The following is a 26,521-nucleotide window of genomic DNA, read 5'->3' as shown; positions in this document are numbered from 1 at the left end:
ATACCGCGCACACAGCCACTGCTATTTCCCTCTGTTCTCGGCAGCTGTTACTTTGTGCATGTACAGCACATGCAGCACTGCTGTGTTTAATGTCACAAACACAAGGTGGTGATAATGCTCCGCAGCAGGACACGCAGCCTTCCTGGTACCATCAGCTGGCAACATCCCATAGCCAAAATTGTCACCAACAATAAATGTCAGCGGCCAGATAGGACACAGGCATCTTGTGATGCTGAGAGGTTTTGTGTGGTATTCATATGCCCTGCTTATGTCTTGGCTCTGATGGCCTTGATACCATGCAGTCATTTATCCTAATAATAAAGAGTATGTCTGTGGCATCTTGCTCCCTGTTTGGAGTTCTGCAAGTCATGCACCAGCCCCTGTGCACAAGTAACATGAGGTTACTTGTGCTGATACGGGTTTTGTGGTGCTGAACCATGAGACATACCTGAGCAAGGAAGCTGAACAGAGGGTTGTGGTGTAATGCATAAGGGTGAAGCATCTCTCTTGAGAAAGGAACCATTTCTGCTGTGTTTTGCTCCTAAGCACCTTCTGTACAATCTTCTGCTCTCCTGCTACACTGAGAGGTATTTCCTCCAAATTATGGTGTCAGGAATAGTGCACCACGTGGACTTTTTTCCTTCCCTTATACTGGTTATCAGCTCCAGGACTGGATGCTAGTAGTTTTATTTGCACCTGGCACACTGTTGACCCAGCAGCACTGATGACTGCCTCCCTTTGGTTTCTTTCCCACTTCTAGGCACTTTACTGAGCCCTGATGTGCCCCTGACCTGGCCTATAGGGGCCTACAGGCATCCACCTTTGACCTAACTTTAAGTGATGTCCCTCCAGTTTGGAATTTGCATTCAAAGATACTGCCATACCTTCCCAAAGTGGTTTTCTGCAAGGAATTGGTGTTGGCCCTCAACACTTAAGCTCCATCCTTCAATATATCAGGTGTCTATCAGTAATGGACTTGGAAAACAGGAGGGGAAACAACGTCATTTTCATTTAAGACTCGGATCAGATGCCTGTCAGTGCCAGAGGATGCTGTTCTGCCTGCAGCCTTTCAACTGGTTTAAACCCCAGTTTGTTCTTCCTCCTTGTCCAGAGGCCTGGGGATGGTACTGCTCACACCAACCACTGTTGTCTGGATGTGCTAGGATGCCAGCTGCATGACATCTCCCATGATGACAGGGCCTTGGCCAGCATCACTTACCTGTTGAGTCCCATCAGGTAAACATTACCTTAACAGCAGCATCTTCATAGGAAACTTTTATCTATCTTGGAAATACCTCTGTCACTAGAAAAAAGTATCTTCATCCTCCTTTGGTTTGCATCAGTTTATCAATATATAAACATATAATCCACCTGAGACCAGGTCTAGGGATCATGCTTTCTTTGACGTTACAACAGTAAAAGTTCCTCTTCTTAGGCTTTAGTTATTGCCTAACTACTCCTTAAGTGACACAGGCTCTTTCTCCTTCCTGGTTTACCTCTTTCTTGAGTGCCTCCTGCTCCTCCCTGTGCAGACCCATGAATTAGAGTAACTCTTTTTCAGAAGTCCCCCTTCTCCTCATTCCTGTTTCTTACTCCTCTTGGCTCCACACCATGCTCTGCTCACCAGCACTGTTCCTGAGCTTTCGGAAAGGACAGCACTCACAGGCCTGCTGCCCACCACCAGTCCTGGGACTCCCAGAACTGATGTTCAACTGGTCAGGTCTCACCTGTGCAGGAGGTAGTAGGGATACAGGCTATTGCAAAGAACCCCTCTTTATTACACCATGCCCAGAAAGCCTCCCACCCTCCACAGTCCACAAGCAGGTGCAGGAATCTGCCTCTGATTCCCATTCACTGGCCCTTAGGTGCATGTTGTCCTCCCTCAAAAGCATGGCCAAGATCCCAAATCTGTGCACAAAATGATAACATTTATTGAAAGAGTATTTTTTTTGTTTTTAATACAAAAGAAAGCTCTGTACATAGTACTGTGATTACTTCCACATCCTTCCAGAAACACAACCCTGGAAACTGGAGGGGAAAAAAAAAATCCCACACACACTTATGCGTACACACGCGCACACACACACACGCACACACACACAACCCTCAAACCAGTAAAATGAACTAAAATGTCACCACACAATAAATGCCATTTCATCCCTGATACACAAGTGTTCTTACAAGTCGGTACTTAAATAAAATACACCATTAGCGTTTAACCAGCAGTTGCCTTTGGGGAACCAGGGAGGGGATGCAGCCAGACACCCTGGAGCAGCAGGGGCACTCCTGCCAACCCAGCCCAACCGCTCTGCTCCGCAGCGCTAGCACAAGCAAAGCAGAGTAAAGCCAGGCCACAGCGATGTGCTGGGGCAAAGGATAATGCGAACCCCAACCCCATCCTCCTCCCTGGATGCTACCTAGCTACCCAGCCTTGTTTTGGAAGCATCACTGAGCAGCTTTCACAGACCTAGCAATGGGGTATGGCACAGCGTTCTCACATGCTCCAAGCTGCAGGGTATACATCACTCTTAGAGCAAGGATACCAAGGGGAGGCAGCACAAAATGTAACTCTCACCGGAGGGGCCACCCCACTCCCCACGAGCCCTTTCCACGCTGCATAACAGACCAAGGGCTCTTTGCAGAGAGGGCTTGGGTGGGACCTGTCTACATCTGTGCACTAAGGAACAGCTATATAGGAAGAACTACAGCCCAGATCGTCAGCTAGGAGTTGCTACCTGCACAGTGAGCGGGGAGAGCAGTGATCAGCTACTGCTGGCCACTCACCTCCTAGGGAGGAGTGGGGATGCCCATATCCCTTAGGCAGTCACAGGTAGCACTGCTCCACACCAAGAGCTATGTCAGAGCAGCTGCAGGTCCCACAGCTAGAGGCGAACAGGACAGCCATAAGAAAACCCAGCCCATCTCCAGCTGCTGGGCACACTGCAAGCCCCCTGCTCCCAAGGGATGGGTTTCCCACTTCGAGGCCAGCCACTTCTTCAACTTGCCTTCTGCCCATTAAGCCCAAAATGATGGGTATGGAGTCCTCAGTACAGCTAAGTGGGAAACAAGCATCCCACTGGGTGAAGCTTGATCCCTGGCACATGCTGGTGGGTGAAGAGCGCAGCTTAAACGCTAATGCTGAGGGAACATGTCCAAGGTTACAATACAAACTCAAAAGCAAGGCCCCTTTCCTGCCTCCATGCCCCCCCACCCCTCTCCCATCCCCCTGGTACAAACCCCATGAAAACTGTACAGGAGCCAAACTTTTATTCCTCAAAGAATTACATAAATACTGAGTTTAACACTTAGAAAAATAAAGTAATTTTCTTTTTTTTTTTTTCTTTTCTTTTTTTTTTTCTCCAAGGCTTCTTTTGTCTTTAACTTAAAAAAAAAAAAAAAAAAAAAAAAGTTACAGTAGCTGCTTCTTCCCCTTAAGGGTTCAGCAGCTTCTCTCACTTGCTCACTTTCCCTCCAGGGACAGGGCTAGGTAGCAGAGCCATTCACAGCAACTCCCATGCAGGACCATGCATGCTCCAGCCCTTCTCCCCCAGCTTTGCTGAGCCCACACAGGCATGGCAGCCATCCCTCCGCAGCCCAGGATGGTCTGCAGGCCACCCTGGTGTTCAGAGCAAGAGCCTGCCACGTGCCCAGCAGCTCAGTGCCCCATGGGCTCTTCCCTTTGACACTTGAGTTGTTTCTCCACCTTGCATCAGATGAACTTAGAAAGCGCTGGCTGGAGCTCCAGGAGGATGTGGGAAAGACCTGACCACATTTCCCTGGGTGTACGGAGTCCGCAAGCAGTGTGAGGGCTGAGAGGAGAGTGTGGGACTGGGCTGGCCGCAGAGCCCCCCAGGAGCTCTCTCGGGCATCACGGTGCTCCTGGGTGTCCACTGACCACCTCAGCTGTGCAAGGGCAGCCACTGGGCAGAGCCAGTCAGGCTGCAAGTCTGCCAGGCAGCCCAGCGAGGAGGCACTGAGGGCAGAGGGCTCACCGTAGTGCATACGAGGAGGATGGGGCCATGTGCTGCAGACCCAACCAGAGATGCACATGCAAGCTGGCCACTCTCCCCTATCCAGAGCCCAGGGCAAGTTGCTGCAGCCAGGACCCATCACCCCCACAAAGGCACATTGCTGAGGCCAGCAGCACAGCCTTGCCCCACTCTGTTCCAAACTGCACCTGCAGGACAGCTCTGGGTTTGATCTGAGCCCCATGCAGAGCAAACGCTCATGGGCAAGGTGTCTTAGGAGTGCCCAGAAGGAGCCAAAGCCTCCAGCTGGGAATGCCCCGCAGTATTTATATGCAGCACAGAGCAATCCTCCCCTCAAGTTTCTTTGGCTGGCGTGAGACAAGCACAGCTATCACAGCACCCTAATGCCCCCAAGCCCTGCATGGCCCCAGCATAGCTCCACCCCAGGTGGGTCCTGCAGCCCCACACGCGTGCCCTATGTGTGTGTGTGTGGGTGCATGTGTGTGTGTTTGTGTGTGTGTGCACGTGTGGATGAAGGAAACGTGAAAAGGCAACAATAAATAACTGGTGCAGTCTGTACGAGAAAGAATTGCCACCAGCCCCAGCACTGGCATGGCAAGCCAGGGGATAGCACAAGGCCGGCAGCAGAGGCCTCTCAGTCACTCACTCTTGACGCCATGTGAGGTGTCCAAGTTTACTACCTGCAGCTCCGTCAGGCTGCTGCCACTGCTGCTCTGCTGCCCAATGACCGCCATCTAGAGAGAAAAGGGAGGAGGAAGCACTGGGGGACAGCGTGCCCTGAGACCGTGTGTGCCAGCAGCCAGGGTGGCACTGTCCTTTTTGGGCACCTGGCCAAGGAGAGCAAGACTTCCTCACCCACAGGTAGGCGGCACTGACAGCTTTCCCACACCCGAGGACCCGGGTCTGCCCAGACCCACAAAGGATGTGCAGGCAGGGACAGAACAAAGATATCCCCTTAACACCTGTGAGTACCACTCTGCTCCTACCTGGTGAAGCTGGACAGCTGAGACTGGGATCTGAACGGTGCCTGATGGGGCTGTCAGGAACACTTGGGGGACGCCACCTGCCAGAGAGAGAGCACAAATGACACCATCCCTTAAACACTGCTCCCCCATGGGTCCTTCCTCTGAGCTCCATGGAGTTTCACAAGGATGAAGGAGTGTGTCTGCATGCATGGCAGCATCTCAGATGAAAGCCACATGTGCTAGTTTTCAAAATGGTGGGAGAAGCAGGCATTAGCCCTCAATCCAAGTCTTGCCTGCATGGTTTTTCACACTGCTTTTTCCCCTCATGCAACTACACATTGTTGCCAGTCTCTCCTAACTCTTCCACTGGCCTGCCCCATATGCCACCCACCCCAGCAACCGTCACCCTTTTTCCCCAGCAATCTTTTGCATAGGAGAATAGCGAGATCTAAAAGCACACATCAAGCATCACCCCTGCCAGGCTTTTCTGCAGCCACTAGGACTGCTCAGAAGCAGCTTTTTTAATGTGAATATACAGCATAAATACATGTGAGAGAAAAACAAGGGTGTCAGAGCACGTAGGGGAACACTGACCCAGAGAGCTGTCTTACCCTGATCCTGGACCTGGCCGTGGGACACCTGCATCGCTGAGGGTGCCTGTGAGAACGCGTTGAGGACTGCAAGGCCGCCGTCCGCAAGGCCAGATGTGGGCGCGTACATCACCGCGTGCGGGCTGGGGTACATCATGTGGCCACCCACAGTGGTTGGCACAGACGACGTCATGATGGTTGCTGGGAGGGTCACTGGTACCAGGAGAGATGACAGTGAGTCACACACGAAAGGAGTCTGCTGGGCTCACACACCTGCCCAGCACCCCTCCCTCCACCACGTGCCCTTGGCACGCTGAGGCAGCAGGGGCATGGAGATGCCCATCTTGTTCTCCCAAGTTACTCTTTGTATGTATGGGGTAACTTGTAAGTATGAGGGGGCAGAAAGGTATGCTAGCCATATATCCAAGGATGAAATTCAATTTGAGATACAAGCTTTAATAAAAATGTTGAACTGCATTCAGCCTGCATCCAGGCACCCAAACTAAGATTTTGCTGACAAGAGAGGTGTCCTCTGCACATACTGTCAAAATCTCAAGTAGATGTGAGCCAATGCTTTGTGCTAAGGGCAATGCTGGCTCACTGAGGAACCATGTGAGAACTGGGCAACCTGTTCACGGCTCCATGCTGCAAGCAAAGAGCAGATGATGTGGCTGGAAAGGCTCTGAAATCCGCTGTAAGGTGCCCTATGCACAGCAACATCTACCTAGATACAGCATAGCACAGGGGCTGCCAACAAGATAACATACACTTGGGAAACTGTCAGAAAAGCTGGGGTAGAGTTGGTCTGAAGAAGGATCCTGGGCAGGGAGCAGGCATGAGGCCTGCTGGTGTGAGTTGCTAGCAGCAGCGATTAGGAAGACAAAACATGGTTTACCATCATGCCTCAATTACCTGTTCCGCTGGAAGAGGTCTGGGTAAGGTCAGTGCTGCTGTCACTAGAGGGAGACGTTTGCTGCGGTGCCTGGTGCACCTGGATCGCCTGGACTGGGACCTGCTGAGCCATGGTACCACCTTGGGAGAGAGAGGAGCCCGTGAGCCTATGCTCAACAGCGATAAAGGCACTCTGGGCCACGTGAAAAAGCCCCCCAGTCTTTCTTTAGCTGCAAACTGCTCCGCAGCGCGGCTCTGCACTGTGCTGTGGAAGGCTGGCCAAAAGCAGCACGTGGCAGAAACCAGGCCCTGTCCCAAACAGCGGGCCAAAAGCTGCTCTTTCCTGGCACACAGGGGCCAAGGAAGGGTTAGCTGAGTTTCTAGAGAAAAGAAAAGGCTGCAGAAGCTCTTCTCCAGCTCCTAAACATGGTTCAAGTGTGTCTGGGGGCCCCTTCACCATTCCTGGCTCCATCAAGACACAGCACAGAAGGTGCTGGGAGGAAAGGGCCCAGCACATGCCGCCAGCACTGCCCGTGCAAGGATCATCTCACTGCACCAACTAGAACTGCTAGAGTCCAAATGCCCAGGCCAGCTGAAGCCCGCTGCCCTCACACTCTGGAGCTCGGCTCCATCCTCCACAGGGCACTTGGGAAACAGCTATCTCACCCATCTGGTGATCCTAAAGAACACCACACTCCCCTGCACCGGGATTAGAGACCACTGGGCCACAAGGCATACATCCTAGATGTACATTTTGTACACGGGGCATGGCCACACAGCCTCTAGCCCAGCCCTCAGAGACAGCTTGGCACAGAAAGCTCCCTTCAGGCTCAGGTCCTGTCGCCAGAAGGAAGATCAAGGGATGCCAGAGAGCAGGAACCACTAATCACCTCACTCAGATGGCGAATTTCGCCATGCACCACACCACAGACACGTATATCCGTTACTCTCTTAGCTCCTGCAGATCACAAGGGAAATCCAGTCCCTTTGCATAGGATCATGCTGTCTGCCGGGGCTCACAGAAGCCATAATTGCTCCAAGAAAGCATGCAAGCTGTAAGACTCATTGGCTTGGGCACAAACAGGCAGCACACAAGAAACATGGTCTCAGTACCAGTCCTCAGATGATGGCTGTTTCCACAAAGGGGAGCTTAGCCCCTAAGGCTGAACCTCCAGCCAGAAGCACACGCAGCCCCAGTGCAACACCTGGGAGCCTTGACTCAGCACAATAAATCCCTACCAAGGACAACACACACAAGGCAGCACACCAGCACTGCTCCCTCCTCTGCTCCAGGTCTCTCAGAATCTGTTCTCTGCACTGTGGCTCAGTGACTGACTGAGGATCCAAATACAAAAGCAGCTGCTCAGAGCCAAATGCCAGCACTCAAAACACACCCACTGGGCATCTGAGACCCTGCAGGCTCCTGCCATCAGTCCTCCTAGCAGTACAGTTGAGTCTCAGCACACCTGTACCAGGGACCTCTTCTCTGCATTTGCTAGTCAGAATGCAAACCCTCAGGCAGGGGACTGCCAACCCACTGCTTCCCTGGGTCTGTATCCCCCAAGATGCTGCTCCTGCCTATGCCAAGCACTCTCTACCCTACCTTCCCATCTCTCCCCTGCAGCCACAAGACAGGGTGCCCTGTGCTCTCTGCCTCCTGAGCTCCCACCTCAGTTGGGGGTCAGTTCTCTGGCCAGGACCAGGACCCCACAGATGCCTCCATCCCCCCAAGTCAAGCAAGCGGAGGAGAAGCGAGTGCTGACCTGTCAGCGACACGATCTGCCCTCCAGCTCTGGCAGGGAAGCGGAAGACTGTCTGTTGTGCCTGCTGCAGCGGTCCAGCCGTACCCGTGACCACCTGGCCCTGCTGGCTGGAAAGAGCCAGGGAGTGCGGCTGTAACTGAGTGAGAGGAATGGTAGGGGTCCCCGGAGAAAGGGAAGCACCTGCCAAAAGGAGGGATAAAGAAAGGCTTTGTCACCATCAGCTCTTTTCACTCCCTCCAGGCTTCTCGGTGCTGCCCTGGGGTCCCAACTCAGCTCCCTGCCACCATGCCCTTCCCAGCAGCAGGGCCAGCTAGCAGCTCTCTAAAGAAACAGCCACTACATGACACTTCTCCAGCCACTGGCCTGGCTGGGATCGAGCAAGGAATCCCAGCCAGGTTCACCCTACAGCAGCAACCACTCTGCTTCCTCCTGACACTAGTCTTCCCTCCTCTGGAGAGGGCAGCAATGCACTTTTGTTGAACGTTGCAGTCCTTAGTCCCTAAAAGCACTGACCTGACATGAGGGTGAAGCTGGTGGGTATCGGCATGAGGCCCCCAGATGTCACTGCACTGGCTCCAGTAGTCTTCAGCACTGTCCCGTTGGCACTGGTGACTGCATTGGGGCTGATGCTGGCAGACACTGGCGCCAGGTAATTAGTGATGGGGAACGATGGGCCACTGCTGACCTGCATAGAGGTTGAGGTGGTGGGGGCTGTCTGGATGGTGGACGTTGTCCCCGGCAGGTTGGTGACAGTGAACGCTGGTTTCAGTGCGTCCTGGGGAAGGAGAGATTGTGGTCAACCCTTATCTGCCCGTAAGATCAAACCAGGCTCCATTGGTTGCATGCTGGTGCTAAACCATACCCCCGTAGCTTGCTGCCAGCACATGGAGCACAGACAGTGCAGCAGAGAGAAGTTGCTTGTACAAACACGAGAAGGCTGTGCCCAATAACGCAGCATGAGGAAAGCTGAAGAAAGCTCAGCGTATACCTTGGATACAAGCCCAGGGCCACACAGGTCCCCTGAGAGACTTCCCTGTGAGACACCAGGGGACAAAGCAACCCTGCCCCTCCCCAGGACTCCCCAAAGCCTCTAAGAGGAGAAAACCTCTTTCTGGCACACAAGAGGCAAAAGCAGTGCTTGCAGGGACAGACACAAAGGCAAACACACGGTCTCCTGTCAGGAACACACACCACTTCCCTTATGGCAGGAAACACATGGCCAAGAGCAAGCTGAGAACTGGCTCTTAAAGGTAGCTGTACACCAAAAGCAGCAAGTGAGAGGTGAGTAAGCCAAACCCTGGACACCAGGGATGCCCAAACCCAGCCCTGACAGCTGCTTTGGCAGGCCCTTGGGAATGCCTCCACAAATCTCCTGGAGCAAAGGGAAGAACCTGGCCAAGGGAAGCACCCATTTGCCATCCCACTAGCAGGAGATAGGCAGAAGGCAAATGCTTCCAAACGACTTGGCATGTTAGCTACTGCCAGCACACACCATGGTCCTGTAAGGAGCAGAGCTCTATGCCTGAGGACATCAGTGGCAGGGAAGCTGAGCAGCAGGAGGGAAAAGGCCCTGTACCGGGCCAACATTAGCCTGAGGCCAGCCTCCTGGGTCTGAGAACTCAGGAGGAAAGTGTATGCCAGGCTGCAGGGCATGTTAACACCTCAGCTTCCTCAGCTACAAAGTAAGTGGCTTGGATCTGCAGGAGCCAAGCCCAGCATGATCCCTGCTGCCCCTGGCAGTCACACTTCACCTAACACACCTCCTTCCCCCAAATCCCCTTTTAGATACCTATGGAGGTCTCCATAGCTCCTCTCCTGTCCTGTTCATCTGGCCGAGAGCAGACTGCACATACACCGCTCCGCAGGGGACCACACCACAGGCCGAAGGGACCTGCTGTCCCCATGCCCTGCCACGGCTGCCAGCACACCCGGGAAGAGTTAAGGCTGCCACACTCCCACCCCTCCCGCTGCAGGCTGGTGGGCCCAGCTCTCCCACGTGCTAAGCCTTGTTCCCAGCTTGTCAAGCTGCCAGGAACGAGGAATTCACAGCTCAACCAACAGCTAAAAAAGGGAAGGCAGCCCATTTTGGACAGGAGGAGCCAATCCTGGGCACTCAGCCGTGCCCCAGGGCCCGGGGAGGGAGGAGAGTAACACCCCTCAGCCTTGGCACCACGGTCCCTGAAGTCCAAATTAGAAGAGGCACGTGATAACAGAGTAGAGCCCAGCACGGGCACTTTCCATTAGCTCAACCACAAACCCCTGCCATCCCACATGGGACATAGAGGCTATGGGTGCTCTCCCCACGTGGGTGACAGGGCAGAGTTCCCCCCAGCCCACTAAGCCATGGAAGCCATAGCAGAGCAGGGTGGGTCTTGCTCCCAGCTGGAAAAGCCAGGCTCTCTCATCCCGAAGACACAGCCCTGAAGCGGTACACCCCTGAAATACAGCCACCAGGCAGCCAGAGCTCTCAACATCCCCCAACACTCCACACTCTCAGGGCTGCAGGAGGCATCCCAAAAGATTCACAGCACCTTGCTCAGGGGGTTCCCAGGACTCCCTGAAAGTACAAGGGCAAACCTCCGCATGATCAGAGCAGCAAAGATGCTTGGGAAGGATGCTGTGCTAGCAGGCTCGAACCATGCACAACCCATCTCTGCCACAGGCGAGACTCAGATTCCTCCCATCTTTGTTGTGCTTCTCTTAGCCTGCAGCAATAGCTCCTAGTACAGAAAGAGAGTTGAGCGAGACCTTGGGATTGGACATCTGCTGCTTTATCCCCATGACTCTCAGTGATGCCTCAGAGCCCCTGGGTACCTTGGCTCCCCTCAGCACCTGTAAAGCCTAGAGTAAATGCACAAGGCCAGCCTTCAGTAGGAGCCAAGTCATAGGTCACCTTCAGCAGAGATTACCCAAAGGGCCATGGACAAACCCTGACGCACCAGAGCAGCCCTGAAGGCCTTTTCCTTCCCAATCCAGCTGCACATCCAATCCCCACCACAGCTCACTCAAAACTTCAGCTTGCAGAGCAGTACCTGGGGAAATGAACGTGCAGCAAAGGTGCAGCATAGCATCAGGAGATGCCTGCACAGACCCACACCACTGTGCACGCCTGATAAATGCTATACAGCACAAGTGGACCACAGGGCATGGCCCAGGCCAACTGATGCCCACCTGGACCTTAGAAAGATCCTGGGGACAGAAACAATCCCTCCCCACAGCTTCAGGGGACTGCCTGAGACATTGCTGTTCAGCATGGCCCAGACCCTGAAGCCAGCATTATTATGCAGATGTTTGGAAGGCAACTGGCCTGGGAAGTACATGGGAAATCCCAATCTGGCCTCCAACACCTGATCTACATTCCAGATGAGGCAGAAAAACCCTTCCTAACCCCACCTCAAAGAGAGATGGCCGCATCAGGGCTACTCACATCCTCCTACCCCCGATCTAGAGCCTTTGAGCTCCTTCCAAAATCCCCTCTCCCACATAACTACACCCGAGAGATTACATGAGGGCCTTTTGAGAAGCACAAGAGATCAGGCAGATCAGTGCACAGCAGTATCGTTGTGAAGATACAGACGCTGTTTCAAAAGTACAGCATGCCCCACTCCCAGCAGTAGTCCAAGCTCAGCTCCATGGCAGGGAGCTTGGATTTGGCATAGCAGGAGGATCTCATAGCTGCTGCTGGTTGTAGCTCAGATGAAGATCAGTGGGCTGCTGACTGCAGGTAACAGCCTGGCTGCATTGCTCCCAACCTCTGCTGCAGCAGCTGAACACAAGCAGGTTTTGTCCCAACAGAGATCCAGGAAGTTCACAGGAAGGCCAGGGAGCAACTGCCCAGTCCTCTCAGAGCATCCTATGTGGCTGGACCTCGCAGTCCAGGCACTTGATCTCCTGCCACCTCCTCCACTAACATACCTGCAACTCAGCCTTGTGTACCACTCACCCATCCCTCAGCAAGGATGCCAGCCACCTAGCACGGCCCACTCACAGGCTCTATTCATCCTCAGGGAACTTCTCAGTCTATTTGAATTGACCTGATCTCTATCACAGCACAAACCCAGGCCTCCAGCCATGCACAAGGCACAGCAGGACTGGAGAAGGTAAAGATGGGACTGTCCCAGCCTCAGGGTTTGCCATGACAAGAACCCTCAGCAGGTCAGGGATGGATTTAGCCAGGATGTCAAGCAGGCAACAGGGCCACAGGGCTCCTCCAGCCCCACACTAAAAGCTGGCCATGGCCAGACGGCACCCCACTCTAAGCGTTACCACTCTTAAATACGGGGATAGAGCTTGCAGAGTTGCATCAGAAAGTGGGCAGAGAAGTTGCGTTAAGATGTCTTCTGCAGTTACTGCACCCCAAGATCACACTTCCTTCGGGGCCACCTAGCAGTATTTTCAGGGACAATCTTAAAGGACACAATGTGGACAAGCCCCATGCCAGGAACAGGTCATCTGCCATGCACGGCACTTCCTGCACCTCCAATTAATCCAGGCACAGGCAATTTGTCTCATTACAAAATGCCCAGAGGATGTGCTTTTCATTCAGGAGAAGCACAAGAGACAAGCCCTTACAAACATAGGCTGCAGAAGGGAGAAACTACCGGTGACAATGGACTCCTCTGCCTACTGGAAAGGGCTGGCACAGCTCACACTAGGAATCAGAGCACCCAGGACTGGGACAGCCAGAACTGTTGCTTGGGTCCCACTAATGGGAAGCCTGCCTGGGGACTCTCCTGGGCTCCAGCACAGAGCTCTCCAGCCAGCAACACCCTGGCCCACCGCAGCTGCTCTGCCTGCAGGGATCTCTGGGACTGCTGGTATTTCTCAGGGCTCAGCAGTGATTAAGTTTTTTGCTTGGTGCAGCACTACATGCACATGGGGAAGAGGGTATGGAGAAGTTGTGGCTGCCAGGTACCAGCGGCATTGTGATCAGAGCTGCTGCACTGCCACAGGTTGCAAACACAGCTGAATACCCCTGCAGCCCCAAACAACACACTAGGCATGTTGCTGCACTTGCTGCCTTTGGGATTACAGCGCACAAACTTCAAACACCATCCTCCAGGTTCTGTCTGCTTAATGCTTAGTGGCTACTGTGGTTTGCGTACAGTAGCCAGATTAGGATGCTGCTGTAGTTTGTGTACAGTTGGTTAAAGGCCTCCTAGAGCAAGGCCATGGATCATCTGGAAGGATGCTTTTGCAGCAAACCCAGGTCTCACACCATGAGCACAGCTACAGCAGAGCTGCAGCAACTCACAGTGCTCAGTGGCACCCCTCACAGACACAGGAAGCTGTGGCACAATCCCCAGTTCAGCATGTCACCCCAGCCTTGTTCCACAAACTCCCCGGCCTCCCCATCTCCATGCTCCTGTGGATCCCAGCACCAGCCTGCAAAGCAGCAGCAGGGACGTGGAAAAATGTCATTTGTATAAATGATGTAAATTGAAGTTATTGAACAGATGAGACATCAGGAATAAATTCTTTACTATGAGAGCAATGAGGCACTGGCACTGGTTGTCCACAGAATCTGTGACTACTACATCCTTGGCAGTGTTCAAGGCCAGGTTGAACGGGGCCTGGAGCAACCTGGTCCAGTGGAAGATGTCCCTGCCTGTGGCAGGGGGTTGGAACTGGATGAGCTTTAAGGTCCCTTCCAACCCAAACCAGTCTGGGATTCTATAAGGGAGCCAGTTCTTCTGCGACAATCCTTAGGACCAGCACCAGGGATGCAGTGACTACACAGAGTCCTCCCAGCAGGAAAGGTTCATTGTCCAACTGTGCACCTATAGGCAGTCCTCCGCAGCACCCTCAATGAGAGGCCACAGGCAAGACAGGCAATGGCTAGTGCCTGCAGGGACACGAGGCAGGGAGCAGAAACAGTCCATCCAGCCAAATGTTTCCATTCCCCATGTCCTCCCTGCCCCCTTCCAAAACAGCACCAAAGCAAGAGACAGCTGCAGCTTATAAGGAATGTGAGGGGCCCTGCCAGGGACTCTGGCGAGGGAAACCAGGCCTTATAAGGCCATGGAGGCAGAATCAAATTTTTATCAATGAGTGCAAGAGCATGGAGACGCCCGGGGAGAGATAACGGTGCTGAGAGCTGGCCAGGGGGTGGGCTGGGCCGGTGGGGAGCCCCGCTGCAGAGACAGGGGCCAGGACACCTGCCACTCACATCCCTCCCTCTGCAAATCACCGCTATCAGCACACAAGAGGAGTCAGCCCAGAGAGGACTCTCAGTGGGCACGAACCCACTGGAGTCGCAACAAAACGGGACCCATCCTCAGCTTCCCAAGCTGCTATTCAAGGAGACTGGCACTGCTCCTGGCACAGCCCATGCCCCCCAGGGTGCCCAGGTGTGTGGCTGAGCATTACCTTGGTCTCCCCACTGCTGTCCGATTCGGACACCTGGTAAGTGAGGTCCGTCTCCTCGAAGCCCGTGGCACTCATGCGCTGGTCAGTGGTCGGGTCCGAGCGCGGGGGTGAGTCTGGGGAGTTGAGGCACGTTTGGATCAACGCCTTCCCCGTCTCACTGGTGATCATGGGCTGCAGCTTCCGCGTGGCGAATGTGTACACATGGCCCGTCTCGCTGGCCACCAGCAGCAGGACTTGGGTGCCAGTCAGCGTGGAGAGCTCATAGGCCTGCCAGCAGCACAAGGGAAGAACAGGGAGTCACGGACACGTACAGCACAGGACAAGAGTCCCTGGCACATCCCTGTGCTCCCAGCACGGCCCTCCCTTCACCCATATCAGCTCCAGCTCCCTGTCACTCCAGAGGAGCTGTGGCCTCTAAAACCAACTCAGGTTGGTTCCTAACAGGTTGAACTGCCCCATACTGTGTTCCCATCTCCTTCGGCATGCCCTTAGGTGATGTGAATGCCAAAAGCCCACGGGAAAAGTGGTCCCTTCAAGACAGCAGCTTGAGGTCACAGGCACACTAGGCTGTTTCCATTCTGGAAATCCCACCAACTTCTCCAGACAAGTCTGGATGCCCTCCCGCTGAGCCATGTGAGAGGATGCTGTTCAGCCCATGTGTCTGCTACCTCTGTCCATCACCAACACCCCAGCCAGGCCAGGACCCAGAGTCCCCTTTTCATCTTCACAGTCATAAGCACAGCTGCACCCAAACACCCTGGCACTGATGCCCTGGCATTGACTGGTAGGCTCAAAAGAATACTGAGCATATGCCATCGGCACACTCCGTGGTCTCACACAAGCTACCACAGCCAGGATGGCCTCATTCTGGGTCCTGCACTACCAGGATGCACCCAGTGGTACCCCGTAACCATTCCCACCTTCCCAGGGTATATGAAGCCCAACTCAGCTGGGATGCAGCACTGCCCAGTCATTCAGAAGATGCAGCGAGCACCCATGGGAGCCAGCAGCACCCAACAGGCAACAAAACCCCGCAAGTTTCTAGTGTCTTTGCCCAACAGCTCTAGCCCCCAGGAACCACAGAGAGCGCTCCGGACCAACGGAGACACGGCTCTGGGCCCGTCCACAGCCGAAGGGGCCAGCAGCCCTGCTGGGCCACAGGACCGCTGCAGCACCCAGCTACGGTTCACAGAGAGGCGGCCCCGAGGGACGGAGGCTGCACCGAACCGGGCATTCCCCAGGCACCCTTACAGCTGCCGGCTGCCCGGGTCCCTGTCCGGAGCCCCGCGGACAGCCGGGAACCGGCCGCAGGAGACAACCGGCCCCGCCGCGGGTCCCGCGCAGCCCCCCGGAAGGAGCCTGTGCCGGGCCGCCCCCCCTCCGTGGGGCCGGGAAGCCGCCGCCGTTTCCGGGCACGGCCCCGCCGGCCGGCTCCCCGCTCGACCCGTGCGCGCACCGCCCACAGGGCCAACGCTTCCGCCGGGGCGCCGGCAACCGACAGGTGGGTGCCGGCCGCCCCCCGCCCGTCCGAGCCCCGGGGCCGCACCTTCTTCATGATGCCGGTCTTCCTCTTGCTGAAGGTGGTGTAGCGCCGCAGCTTGTTGTCGATGAACTCCATCTTGATCTTCACCCGGCCCCGCGTCTTCTTCCCGGGCTTGGCGCCGCTCACGGCCCCGCCGCCCCCGCCGCCGCCGCTGTAGGCGGCCGCCGCCGCTCCCGCCGCGGGCCCCGCCGCCGCCGCCGCCTCGGCCAGGCCCCGCTTCACGCCGCGCCGCTCGCCGCCCAGCTCCTCCTCCTCGGCCGACTCCGAGTCGCCCTCGCTGCCGCTGTACAGCGCCTCCCGCTCCAGGCGGCCCCCGGGCGGCCCCGCCGCCGCCCCGCCGCCGTTCGCCCCACGCGGCACCGGCGCCCGGCCCAGTCCCGAGCCGCGGGCCAGCGCGGCGGCGGCGCCGTTCCCGGCTCCGGCCTGGCTCGGCAACATCGCGGCGGCGAGCGCGGGTCGGGTCGGGCCGGGTCAGGCCGGCCCCGCCATGGCCCCGCCGCCCGCTCCGCGCTCACGGCCCCGCTCCGCCGCCGCCCCCGCCGCGCCGCGCCGCCCCCATATAAAGCGATACAATATTGCCTTTTTTGGCAAAGGAGCTCCTTATATGGGGCGAGCCGTCGCCCCGCCGGGAGGCACCACCGTATTGGCTGGCAGCTGCCAAGCGCCGGCCCCCATTGGCCAGCGGCTGGCGTTTGATTTGCATACGTTCCGGCTGCGCTCGCGTCACCCCCAGATTGAAACACGCAAGAAGGCTCTTAAAGAGACAGCGGCACGGACGGGGTGGCCGGCAGCGGGCATCGGGCGCCTCGCACCCGCGGAGCGGACCGGGCTGGGGCACCCGAGCTGCCAGACCTCGCTTCCCCATTCCCACTGCCGGCTCCAGGCATCCCTGGCCGCACAGGGAACACACCACGTGGCTGAGGCTCTCTGCCTTGCTCCCCTCCACATGCGGTCGAGCAGTACCCCACACCTCAGCACCCTGCCCGCCTCTTGGCAATGCCACCAGGCGCTGCTTCAGGCAAGCTCCACTGTTCCCGTAGCCTGCAGGGGACAACTGAGCTGCTCACTCGTGGCGTGTGACTGCAGGGTCTGAAGGAGGGACTGCGCTGAGCCGGTCTGGAGGCTACATGGTGGCTATGGGGTGTGGAGAGCACAGGGCTGGGCAGATAGAACCAAAATACACATTGCCCAAGCAAAAGCTGACCACTGCTCAGAAGGAAAAGGGTCACAGCTAGGAGGAGAGAGTTGCGACCTGTGGATACGACAGACTGGCTGTACACTGGTCTCTGGGGAGATGGCTGGGCTGAACCCAGCATGCAGACAGGGGCCCATGTCCACCCCACTCTACAACTAAGCGGGTTCCTGACAGGCGGCACAGACCATGTCCTCTGCTCAGGTGTGAGCCAGGACCTCCCCAGGAGAGGGACAGCCCAGGCAGGCAGAAAAACCGGGAGCATGGGTGCATGAGGGACCACCGAGCCCGAAGCTGTAAGCAACAGACACATCCTTAGCTAAGAAAAGGGCTCTCCCACACCCCATCCTACAAACAAGAACAGCAACCCAGGGTAAGCCCTCACCTCTGCCAGCACCAGCCCATTTTACATCCCTATGGAGGGTCCTGCAACTTGCACGAGCCCTGTCCATATCCGCCTCACCACTCAGGGGACACACACGTTTGCCACAGCCTTCACAGCTGTCTCCCACTCTCTAGGGCCAATCTACAGACCAAAGGAGTGACTGCAAAACGAAACACCCCCCTTGCCGCCACCTCCCCGTCCCCGCTGCCAGCCATGCTCCTCCAGTGAGCACACATGCCATTTATAGCTCCCAGCAGGGCTGCTGGGACGCACGTGCCTCCCATCACATGCCCTGCCACCCTCCCTTCGTGCTGAGCACAAACTACACCTGGCACAGGTAAGACAAGGGTCTGGCAGCACCGTGCCAGGCTGAGGAAGGGGCGGCAAGACCCTCAGCATGACCAAAGGCACAAGCTAGACTGAGAACAACTGGCATGTTGATCCGACAGCCAGAGCCAGACCAGTCTGCCTGCTCAGCGTGTGTGCAACCACCGCAGATACCAGCATCATGGGGCTTTTTACTCATAGGGCTACTACCTGGTCCCTCCTTCCCCTCCTGTGCGAGTCTGCACAGGCAAGAGGAGAGAGCTGGCTCATCCTTTATGTTGCCATCCTCTCCCTCCCTAGTGCCATCCTGAGGATGCTTTCCAAGGCACTTTTCCCACTTGTGCTCTAACTGGCACCAGAAATACCTGACCTTCCTGGGATGCTGATCTCTCTCTCACCAAAGCAGTCGGATGCATGCTACAGAGCCAAGCCCTGTCCTCAGGCCACCATCACCCCAGGGCAAGTTACCAGCAATAGCAGACCTCCCTAACTAAACCAGCACCTAGTGGCAGTTGAAAGCAGCTTAAAACAGGTTTCTGGCCACTTGAACCTCCCACTTCATCTTCAGGGCTGTTCTCATTTACACCCCCACCAGTCATAAAATTCACATTTACAACCCTCTTCTCACACAGCTGTGGGTACAGCACTCAGCACTGTGCCATAAAAGCCTCTTACCCAGTTAACCCCATACATCTCCCCAGTCAAGCTGCCTTGTGCCAGCTCCACTGTTGCATGGGCTCTGCTGCCCCCAGCATCAGAGCCAACCCACCTTCCATATCTCATTTGCAATCCTCCTCCAGGCCATTACAAGCCCTTTCTTATCCTTTTCCAGCTCTTTATCCATATTTTAAACGGGGAGCTATTAAACACCCCCTGCACTCAGCTCTGGGGTTGTGGTGGTTTCCATCCCATTACCCATCTTCTTACCATTGATACTTTAGCTGCTGCTGAGTGCAGGTAGATGCTGTTTTTCTTACCAGCCAGATCTCACCCATGAGCAGTAACAACCAGACTGGAAGTACTGCATGTCTTAGGGCCTTTCTTAACATGCCCTTTTTTGAAGTCAGTAGAGGGGTGTTTCTGCCCTGCACACATGAGGTTGGGAGTGGGGCTGGTCCCCTTAGGCTCCTGCTAGTCACCCCATGCTCTCACTAACAGAAAGTTCCATAATAGCAACTATAGTTCCACAATACCTGAGCAGAGGAGAGACAGGTCTTGGTAACAGGGTCCATCCACAGAGCAGGCAACAAACAAAGTCCAGGATCCACCTGGTCAGGAGACAGAGCCAAACAAGCAGGACTGAAGAGGAAGACAGCAATATATATGCCTAGAAGGGAGGGCTAAAGACAAAGCCAAAACAGAAACACCCACAAGATTGCTCAAAACCAAACTGAAACCCTCTGCCTGACCTTAAATACAGCTCAAGAGGGTGGGAGGTCCCAGGTGAGGCTGTTTAGGACAATTAAGGCCCTTTAGCACCCTCACAGGTGCCTAACACAGGTGGGTAAGTGCCTAGGGCAGTAGGTGGAAGCAGAGCAAACCAAGAACTGCTTCTTCAAGCTGCACTGTGGCTCTGTGCTCTCACTGCTGGGGTGCTCAGAGCGTGCACAGATGTAAGAGGTACTTGGACAACTTTCTGGCAAGGAAAACCATCAGGGACTGCTGGAAACACCTGGTGTGGAGCTCCCTATGCTTTAGGAATGTGTGTACCTGCTTGCTGCCTTCTTACACTGCTCAGTGAATGTTCAAGTTCGGCCAAAGCTGGGTGGACCACTGCTCTGATGGAGCTGTGCTGTTCCCGGATACAGCAGGTTGTCTTCCATTCCCAAGGCTGGTTGGTCGGTTGGTTGTTTTCAGCTGTTCCTTCAATTTGGGCTGAGGCAATTGGATCCCACCTCTGTCAGCTGCCCAAGTCATCTTATTTTCCTGCAGAGGCTCTGATTTCCTGCTCTCCTCCACCACATTTAGCCAGGGCTGGGTTTGCTCAGCTTGCTGTTTTCAGTTGGTCTGGCCAACATCTGTCCCATCCCCAAGGATACAGAACTTTTTCATGACATCACTCCCCAAAATACACAATCCCAGCCCCTGCTGTTCTGCACCCTTTGGATCATGGATTTGTCCTAGCTTTGGTGCCTTTGCATTCGGGTGCTTCCCTGTGGCCACCAGGTCTTGGCTGCATGGTAAAGAGGCACTCGAGTCCCAGGATGTGTTGGGATAAAGTGGAGCACCCCATCCCGACACTGCTCGCAGAACAAGCCCACTGCAACCACGCCATTCCCTTCCAGTACACAGAGGTATCTGCATGTATGAAGGTGGAAGAGCAAGGATGTTACCCCAGAAGTCCTTGGCATCTCTATTCCCTACCTGGGGCAGTACTGAGGTGCTGCTTGGCTAGGCCACCACAAGTGATGGTGCCTGGCTGCACCTCCAGCCCACCCAGGAGCATTTTGAGTGAGCACAGCAGTAGCCCTGCTGCTCTGCCTGTCATCTCCAACGTGGGGCAAGAAGTGGGAGGACAAGGGACCTTTCATGGTGTCCAACATGCAGGCAGCCTTCACCTGGAGCAGACTCAGGGTCACTCGCTGGCCTGTTTGTCAGCTGATGCTGTACAACTGCCCTCACCTCCCAGAGAGCCTCTGGGGAAAAGCACCAGTGTCCAGGATGGGTGGAATAGGTGTCCCCTTCTGAGGAATGAGATGCTCAAAATAGCAGTTAGTCCAGCTAGAAGGATCAACTGGCTCTTACCAAAGGAGCTGATACAATCTATGCACAGAACTGCCCAAGGAAACAGTTGCAGAACCACCTGGGAGTGAGTATTTCTGGGGCAGGATGTGCTATAGAGGTAAAGGGACACACAGGTAAGACAAGACAGGCTCATGAGTGACTTAGCTGCAGGGATCGGCCCACAGCATGCAGCCATTCCAGCTGAGATGTAGGGCACCAGGCAGGGAAGTCCATGGCAATGGGATGAGTGGGAGAGATGGAACAAAAGGACATCAAACAGCAGAAATGAGAGGTCTCTTGCAAGTTGGAGAGCATGCATGCAGCAGTGCCACAGCACTTACACACTTCAAAAGCATCGTGTGCACACTGGGAAGGACTGGGAAGAGCAGGAAGAGGAACGTGGAGACTTCTGCCTGTAACAGCTCCTTCCAGTGTGCACAATGCCACCAGCTCCAGGCTGTGGCCAGGCTGTCTGGAGAGGGTCATAGAAGCAGCAAGGGTTCAGGGTGGGGATAACCTGCTGCCAAGCACTATAGGATGGCCAGGTCTAGGGAAAAGAGAGGCCTAACAGCCAGTCACACCCTAGTTCATAAGAGGCCTTGGCTTAGGGAGACTCCAAAGCTCCCAAGTCCCACCACAAGTGTCACAAAAGGGACAAACACTTGATAGCTCTGCTCTACAGGCAGCAAACCTGGTTACACCCAAACGTCCAGATGACATTTCAAAGCCCTGGACCAAATCTGAGCTCAAAGCCCGACAGCACATTGCAAGAAATGAGCCCACTTTATGCTTCAGCATCTTCATAGCCTCTCTGAGTAGCAGAGGCAGGAAGGGAATCCTGGACATTTCTGGTCCATCCATGCTTAAAGCAGAGCCAACTGGACTGGGTTGTTCAGGGCTTACCTGGTGTAGGGTTGAGCATCTCTGATGATGGAGAGCCCACATGTTCTCCTGGGGGTGGGACCCGTTAGCTCCTCAGTCCTCTTGTGAAAACACAACCCAGTGCAGGCTGCAGAGCTGTCCAAGGCCACAGGGCAGAGGAAAGTCACTATGGAAGCTTGGCTGCGTGAACTGAGGGGAGCTTCTCAGCATGTCCATAAGCAGTTGCTTTCAGGGAATCTAAGAGGGATATTTGCTCTTGAAACACAATTCCCTCCTGGAAAGCAACTCATGACTACCCAGAGAGACAAAAAGCACTGAGGCAAAGTGCTCCTGGCCACATCAGGCTAGGAAAGGCATCTCAGATCCAGCTGGGAAGGGGGCAAAAGGGTTAAACACAGAAGACACATGCCTGACGAATGGCCCCCAGCCCTTCCCAGGAACCACATGGAGGAACCCAGTCCAACAGCCATCTGACAGCAGCATCTTACAAAGACCAAAGAAACACAACAAAACAAAAAAAAAAAGCCTTCTTTATTGAGAGCAGCACATAAAAACCCAACAAAACCCAACCCTTCGTGTCTGTGGTACCCTCCGCTCAAGCAAACAAACTAACCCACTCTAGGCTGCATTCCAGTAACAGAAATACTATGGAAGGGAGGAGTCGGTGCTCTGGAAGAGGGAGGAAGGGGACGCTGCCCAGAGTCTTTGTACAAAAAAAGGCACAGGGTAGTTGGGGAAGGTAGTGAGCTCCTTCATATGCCAGGCACTTCGTGTTCCTGCTGGCTGGCCTGTACCCACGGGGCGCAGGGGAGGCAGGGACGCCTGCATGGAGGCATGGAGGGGCCAGGCCAGCAGGTATGCAGGTGGTGAGCAGGGACGCAGAGCCTGGTGCTGGAGCCCAGCTCTCACCAGGTGAGGAGGAGCCGTGCTCCATCCACGCCAGCAGCCCAAGGGCGCAGGGCTGGGACGGCGGAGAGCAAGAGGCAGCAAGGGCTGTCTTTTGGGACCAGTGGAGGAGAGGGGTGGCGGGACGGGGGTACACTGGCTTGTGCTTTGAGTCCAGCAGCTGCTGGTGCCGAGCTGTTCACTGGCGCATAGGGGTCAGGCTCAGCGAGGGGCCACAGGGGTGCAAGGGGCTCCCCAGGCACCTACAGACGCCCGTCCACCCCACCGCATCCTTCCCCAGCGAGGGCCGGGATGCTCAGGCTTTGCTGTCAGCTGGGCTGTCCCCCAGGGCAGTGGCAAGCTCGCTGAAGGAGGGTCGGTCCTTGGGGCTGGGGGCCCAGCAGCGCTGCATCAGCTTGGCGAGGCGGGAAGGGCAGCCCTCGGGGTGCAGGAGCTTCGTCTTTCCTGACTGCAGACCTGGCAAAGGAAAGTCGGAAGGGCGGTTGGGAAGAGGCATGATCGTCTCCACAGCATGGAAGGAGGGCTGGAACAGCTTCCCCAGCCAGAGCAGCACCATGTCAAGAGAGGGGACATCACACACTACAATACAATAGGCTGCAATGCCAGGGACAGCACAAGGTACTCCACATACCTGCTAGGACCTCATCATCTGCCAGTGGGGCGTAGGGCATCTCCCCATGCGTGAAGACCTCCCACATAAGCACCCCAAAGGACCACACATCTGACTTGGTGGAGAACTCATCTTCCAGCACAGCTTCAGGGGGCATCCAGCGCAGTGGGATCCATGCCTGGCGGAAGTGGTAGTACTCGCTGTGGGGAGAACAGGCAGGCAATGAGACTGGTGCCATCCCACCCCTCCCTCCCGTTCCCCTGCCAGGCTCCCAGCTGACCTGTTGTACACATCCTTGCTGAGGCTCAGGGATGAGACCTTGACCTGCCGCTGGGCACTGACCAGGCAGTTCCTGGCTGCCAAGTCCCGGTGCACAAACCTGCTGTTGGAGAGATGCTCCATGCCCAGGGCTACCTGTGTGCAGAGAGACACCTGACCCCAGAGAGATGTGAGCGCTGGCTGCCCTCCTCACGGTACCCAACCCCACAATGCTTCCAGAACTGCACTGTCACCTTATGCTTGGTGGTGAGGGGCTGTGGCTTCAGAGACTCATCTTTGCTCTTGGAGATCCTCAGGAACTGCTTCAGGTCCCCCTAGGAGACAGACAGAAACTCAGAGGCAGCACCTCTCCCTGCTGTCCCTGCAGCAGCTGGATGTGACAGGCCCACTGATGCTTATCTCCTGGGCCGTGGTCCCTGCCAGTCCTCCTGCTACCGACCCTGTAGGGCAAGCCTTCTGGACCTCAACTGGCTAAGATCGAGACAAGCAGGCCTAATGTTTCCAGGTTTTTCAAGCCCCAAATTGACTTTTCTCCCATGAGCTCCAGGTTCCCCATGGCAGCACTGAGCATTCACAGCCATTCTGCAGCATGGAGTCCCACAGCTTAATTTATTCAGCCAAGTCCTGGGCATAAACCAGAGATCAGGAGGATGTGCAAGGGGACAAAGTCACCTCCAGAACTGGCAGGAGACACCCATTCCCCTTTAGGGTCCCCAACACGTTGCAAACAATGGTAAGCTCAGCTGCGTCTCCCTCCATCTCACTTGCCCTGTGCTGCCAGCCTGGACCACATCACACTTGCAAGCCCCTTGCCCATTCACACTTGTCCACCCCTCCTCCTCCTCAATGCAGCACTGCTGCTAGGGGCCTTACCAAGTCCACATACTCCAGCACCATGTAGTGTGGCTCTGCCTCACGGCACAGCCCCAGCAGCCGCACCACGTTGGAGTGGTTCAGCTTGCCAAACATCTCTGCCTCTCGCCGGAAGTCCAGCTGCAGCTGCTCATCCCTCGTCTGCAGGCTCTTCACCAGCACCAGCGCTTCGCCCTCACCATCCTCAGCACCTTTCGCCTTGGCCAGGAACACTTCACCAAACTCCCCCCTGCCTGGAAGTGCAAAGCAGCACATGGGAAGGCAGCATGCGTTAGGACAGCATATGTGTGGCTGCAGGGCCCCCGGTATCTCAGCACATCCAGTTTTACGCCTAGGACATGCTGGGGTTTCCTGCTGGAGTGGGGTCAGGACCAGAGTGGCCCAGCATACCCAGGGTTGTGATTGTCTGCAGGTTGGAACGTGGAAAGTGCATCTTGTCAGCAGCACTGTGCCGCTTGCTGGCCCCAGAGCTGCTGCCCAGGTTGGTCAAGGCCACTTCTTCCTGGATCTCTGCTGTCATCTGCCCGTTCTGCAGCAAAGCACCACCTGCAAGCAAAGCACAAATGGCTTCAGCATCCTGCCAGCCTGTACAGAGAATGTCAAGCTGAGGATCAGCCCCTTCTGAGGCTAACACTCCAAGCAACCACAACTGACTCCAAGTACCCCAGCCTGATGCCTAGCCCCAGGCAACAGCGTGGCCTCTACACAGTTGTTCCCTCAGGTCTGGCCCCATCTCTGGCAGCCCTGCAGCCACCCCTGAAATCAGATGCTGAGCAATGGCTTTGGTCCCAGAGTGAACCAGCCCCATCTGGCCTTGTCCGTCCCATGGCACTCAGTCATCCCAAAGGGGCTGCTACGTCCAAACTACCATTGACAAAACTCTGCAGAACAGCAGCAGGAGACTGGATGTGTGAGGCAGGGACAGAGCAAAGAGGACCCTGCTCACCGTAGCCACAATCTCTTGATGCCCAAGAGACTCTCAAATCGATCTGGCATTGGCTGCTGCAGCCTGACCCCTTCTCCTTGCTCACTTCCCAGCATGCTAGCAATGCTCATGGCCTTGACAATCTTGAGCCTGTCAGACCAGATCAGCCTGGAGTTTCCTTTACTGCCTGGGTTAGAGCAGTGCTAGGAAGCAGCGTCCTTGCAATCAACCCCTGCAAGCTTTCTGCTCAGCAACAAACTAGAAATGTTCCTGGCACAAACAAAAGCCAGTAAAGAGGACAAAACATTATTACCTTAAGAATGTAGAGAACCCTGCAATTTACAGGCAGCTTGTAGGGGAAAGACTGTATAGATAGCTGTAGAGATAGCAAACCTTGATTCTGAATGCATTTACTGCTTGTATCAGACTTTGCACCAGGAAGAAGTACTTTCCATAAGGCAGGAGTGTGAATGTAAAGCAAGGCACAGCGCCAAGCTGAGGGTCCTGACACACGTGCAGCATCACCCTGCGTTACTGCGCACACTCCATTTCAGCTAGTCCAGGGTGAGCATGAAGAAAACCCCTGCCATGCAAAAGGATTTAATCACAAATGAAGTGTTGACTCAGCATGAGGTAACTCCATCAGGAATCTCACTCCCTGTAATTTCCATCGAGGGGTATTGTACAGCAGCGTGCGTACATGCGCGCTTACAATGCGTGCATACAGGAGAGGTACCGGCCCACAGTGACAGGGGCTTTGGCTTTGTCACAGGTAGGCTTGGAGCTGTGAAGACTGAGGTATGTTGACTGAAGAACCATGGCTACTGACAGCTGTCATCTCTCACACGCTGGAAGAACATTTGCAGAAGACCATAGTGAGAAAACACCATCTATCCTATAAATCAAAGCTCGACACTGCTTACGCTCTCCCTGGTTTCACGCTAATTATTAGCAAGACTGTTTGACCCCGTGCTGTCTGCACTCATGACTGATAGCGTCTCAAGACCACAGCTTGAAGCCAAGGCGATAATACAAGAGAACTGCTGCAGCTGTGCCAAGAAAACACAAGAGGCTGCAGAGCGAGCGTGCTGCCACTGAGAGACAGCACCAGCGAGCAGCAACAACAGACACTTCCAAGAACAAGCATCCCTGTGTTTCACAGAGGCTTGACAAGATAGTTGATAACAAAGGGACTGCAAAAATGATCAGGAAGTTTAGGCTGAGGGATACGTGAATTAGAGGGGAACCAAGTGTAGAGGAGCTGCTGCTTTGCCCACCTGACTGCAATGCCTTAGCATCTTCTGGAGA

At 55.3% G+C, this 26,521-nt stretch overlaps 2 protein-coding genes across 4 annotated transcripts in view; both read right to left on the bottom strand.

The window, feature by feature from the left end:
• Positions 1-1,909: 1,909 nt before the first annotated feature.
• On the bottom strand, positions 1,910-19,386 carry SRF (serum response factor). 3 transcript variants are annotated; one of them, XM_061367169.1, is made up of 8 exons: positions 19,208-19,386; positions 14,568-14,834; positions 8,712-8,973; positions 8,199-8,378; positions 6,457-6,576; positions 5,566-5,757; positions 4,976-5,052; positions 1,910-4,723 (listed from the first exon to the last, which is right to left on the bottom strand). In XM_061367169.1, the coding sequence occupies exons 1-8, from the start codon at positions 19,244-19,246 to the stop codon at positions 4,628-4,630; spliced, it is 1,233 nt and encodes a 410-aa protein (XP_061223153.1). In that variant the 5' UTR covers positions 19,247-19,386; the 3' UTR covers positions 1,910-4,627. The 3 variants fall into 3 exon arrangements, with proteins under 3 accessions (XP_061223153.1, XP_061223151.1, XP_061223152.1); XM_061367167.1 differs by lacking the exon at positions 19,208-19,386 and adding an exon at positions 16,114-16,563; XM_061367168.1 differs by lacking the exons at positions 8,199-8,378; positions 19,208-19,386 and adding an exon at positions 16,114-16,563.
• A 2,746-nt stretch (positions 19,387-22,132) lies between these two features.
• The window catches only part of PTK7 (protein tyrosine kinase 7 (inactive)), a 36,324-nt gene continuing 31,935 nt past the window's right edge, over positions 22,133-26,521 (bottom strand). Inside the window, exons 15-20 of the mRNA XM_061367165.1 lie at positions 24,679-24,834; positions 24,289-24,521; positions 23,649-23,729; positions 23,417-23,568; positions 23,158-23,336; positions 22,133-22,982 (exon numbers count right to left, since the gene is read on the bottom strand). Of these exons, the coding sequence (XP_061223149.1) occupies positions 22,822-22,982; positions 23,158-23,336; positions 23,417-23,568; positions 23,649-23,729; positions 24,289-24,521; positions 24,679-24,834 (962 nt within the window). The 3' untranslated portion in view covers positions 22,133-22,821. The remainder of the gene's footprint in view (positions 22,983-23,157; positions 23,337-23,416; positions 23,569-23,648; positions 23,730-24,288; positions 24,522-24,678; positions 24,835-26,521) is intronic.

The sequence above is a fragment of the Neopsephotus bourkii genome, unplaced genomic scaffold (assembly GCF_033783945.1).
Source record: "Neopsephotus bourkii isolate Nb327-2 ecotype Australia unplaced genomic scaffold, CSIRO-AGI_Nbou_v1 NB_1373, whole genome shotgun sequence".
NCBI classification, from domain to species: Eukaryota; Metazoa; Chordata; class Aves; order Psittaciformes; family Psittacidae; genus Neopsephotus; species Neopsephotus bourkii.
This window is presented reverse-complemented; position numbering and strand designations above follow the sequence as displayed.

What these genes read in the sequence shown, in the direction of transcription:
- SRF (XM_061367167.1), bottom strand. Translation starts at nt 16,548, where the DNA reads ATGTTGCCGAGCCAGGCCGGAGCCGGGAACGGCGCCGCCGCCGCGCTG. An exon ending in CGGCCAGGTCCAGGATCAGG is followed by an intron (nt 5,053 to 5,565) that starts GTAAGACAGCTC and finishes TCTCTCTGGCAG; the next exon opens with GTGGCGTCCCCCAAGTGTTC. An exon ending in CAGCTGTCCAGCTTCACCAG is followed by an intron (nt 4,724 to 4,975) that starts GTAGGAGCAGAG and finishes TTTTCTCTCTAG; the next exon opens with ATGGCGGTCATTGGGCAGCA.